This window comes from Solanum tuberosum, unplaced genomic scaffold, assembly GCF_000226075.1.
Source record: "Solanum tuberosum cultivar DM 1-3 516 R44 unplaced genomic scaffold, SolTub_3.0 scf00015, whole genome shotgun sequence".
Classification (NCBI taxonomy): domain Eukaryota; kingdom Viridiplantae; phylum Streptophyta; class Magnoliopsida; order Solanales; family Solanaceae; genus Solanum; species Solanum tuberosum.
The window spans coordinates 2,295,132-2,296,827 of record NW_006238941.1 but is presented as its reverse complement, the minus strand read 5'-3'; the positions used below and the strand labels follow the sequence as shown (position 1 = coordinate 2,296,827).

At 36.6% G+C, this 1,696-nt stretch overlaps 1 protein-coding gene across 1 annotated transcript; it reads left to right on the top strand.

Moving 5' to 3' along the window:
* The first annotated feature begins 1,132 nt into the window (after window positions 1-1,132).
* LOC107063155 (uncharacterized) lies at window positions 1,133-1,489 on the top strand. The gene has a single exon (XM_015314632.1). It carries the CDS (start codon window positions 1,133-1,135, stop codon window positions 1,487-1,489), a length of 357 nt encoding a protein of 118 aa, XP_015170118.1.
* The last annotated feature ends 207 nt before the right edge of the window (window positions 1,490-1,696 follow it).

The window sequence follows — 1,696 nt, the reverse complement described above, 5'->3', positions numbered from 1 at the left end:
CAGATTGGTGGATTGTGGGTAGCTAAAAATCAAAGAAATGGAGTCAACCAAATGAAAATGTTTGATATGAGATCTTTAGAGGAACCATTTAGTGTTATTCAACATTGGTTTGGTACATTCTTATGTGACCACCTATTTCGTTATGTACATGATTTGAAGTATGATTCACTAGATATGTCCATGCATGTTTTCACTTTTATTGGTGGATTTTTAGTGGTGGATCGGGTGTACAGATCCTGTGATATTCTCTTGAATGGGTAGGATGCTTGGGCACACTTAGTTATTTTAGATGACATAGTTGGTGTTGTCTTGGAGCTGTTGAAGTATTCTAGTGGTTCTACATGTACCATTTTACTTATGATAATTTTTAGAAGAGCTACAATGGGCATTTACAGTTGTCCGATAATCTAAATATTCATCTAGTCGTTTAGGTCATGTTCCAATTATCTGTGGTTGAATGTGGGGACCATTGGGTCTAGTTTTTCGTTCTTAAGGGTTGTCTACAATCACAACTACTAATCTAGCATTTTGACAGTGTTGTTAGAGGTTTTGTATGCTTGGATGTATCGCTCGATGGATGGTTACTTGATCATTTCCTTCTTTGCGTTAGATAAGTTTGATTTTCCCTTGATGAGTACCTGATATCTAAAGATTAAGTTTTATAACTTAAGCTCATGAAAAGTTCATGTTGAAGGAAATATTGATAAAATCTATGATGGTTTGTGTATTATGAGTGTGTAGTGGTTGGTTTAGGTTCACTTCTGATTGTAGCCAGTATTGATTTAGAATTTTATCATGGTTATGCAATAAAAGATCAATCCTGATAATTGTGTTAAGGTCCTTGAGAACATGTTGCAAACGTGTGTACGATTAACTTTGGTAGTTATTGAGAATAGTTTCTGTTGTTAGTTGAGTTTACATGTAACAATAGTTATCATTCGAATATTCAAATGGCCCCATTTGAGACATTGTATTAGAGGAGGTGTGGGTCTTCAATTGGTTGGTTTGATGGATTCAAGGTGAGACCTTGGGGTATTGATCTTTTGAGGAAATCATTAGAGAAGGTAAAATTCATTCAGCCCAAAGCAAGTAAAAGGAGTATGCAGATCGGAAGGTCAGAGACTTGGAATTTATGGAGGGAGAGCAAGAGTTGTTGAAGGTTTCACCCATGAAGGGTGTGGTAAGAGGTCGTCCGAGGTATATTGGACCGTTTAAAGTTCTTAAACGTGTGACAGAGGTGGCCTATGAATTGGCTTTGCCTCTAGAGTTTTTTTGGAGTAATCCGATATTTCATGTCTCTATGCTGAAGAAATATCATGGTGATGGAAACTACATTATTTGTTGGGATTCGTTCCTGCTTGATGAGAATTTGTCTTATAAAGAGAAGCCTGTAGCTATCCTCGATAGAGAAGTTTGCAACTTGAGGTCAAAGGAGATTGCATCTAAGAAGGTCCAGTGGAAGAATCATCCTGCTGAGAAGTCCACTTAGGAAACTAAGGATGATATGCACAAAAGATATCCATATCTTTTCGCTGAGTCAAGTACCCTTTCTTACCATTGCTAATTTTCCTTTGACCGTTCCGGGACGAACATTGGATAAATTGGTATCTAGTGTAATGACCCATTAGGTTGTTTTGAAAACTAGACCTATTTCTTTCATAAAAAAATATTTTGACTCTTTCCGTAAGAATTTAAA

Bases quoted from the DNA above. Each gene is read 5' to 3' on its own strand.
- LOC107063155 (XM_015314632.1), top strand. From the start codon at position 1,133: ATGGAGGGAGAGCAAGAGTTGTTGAAGGTTTCACCCATGAAGGGTGTG.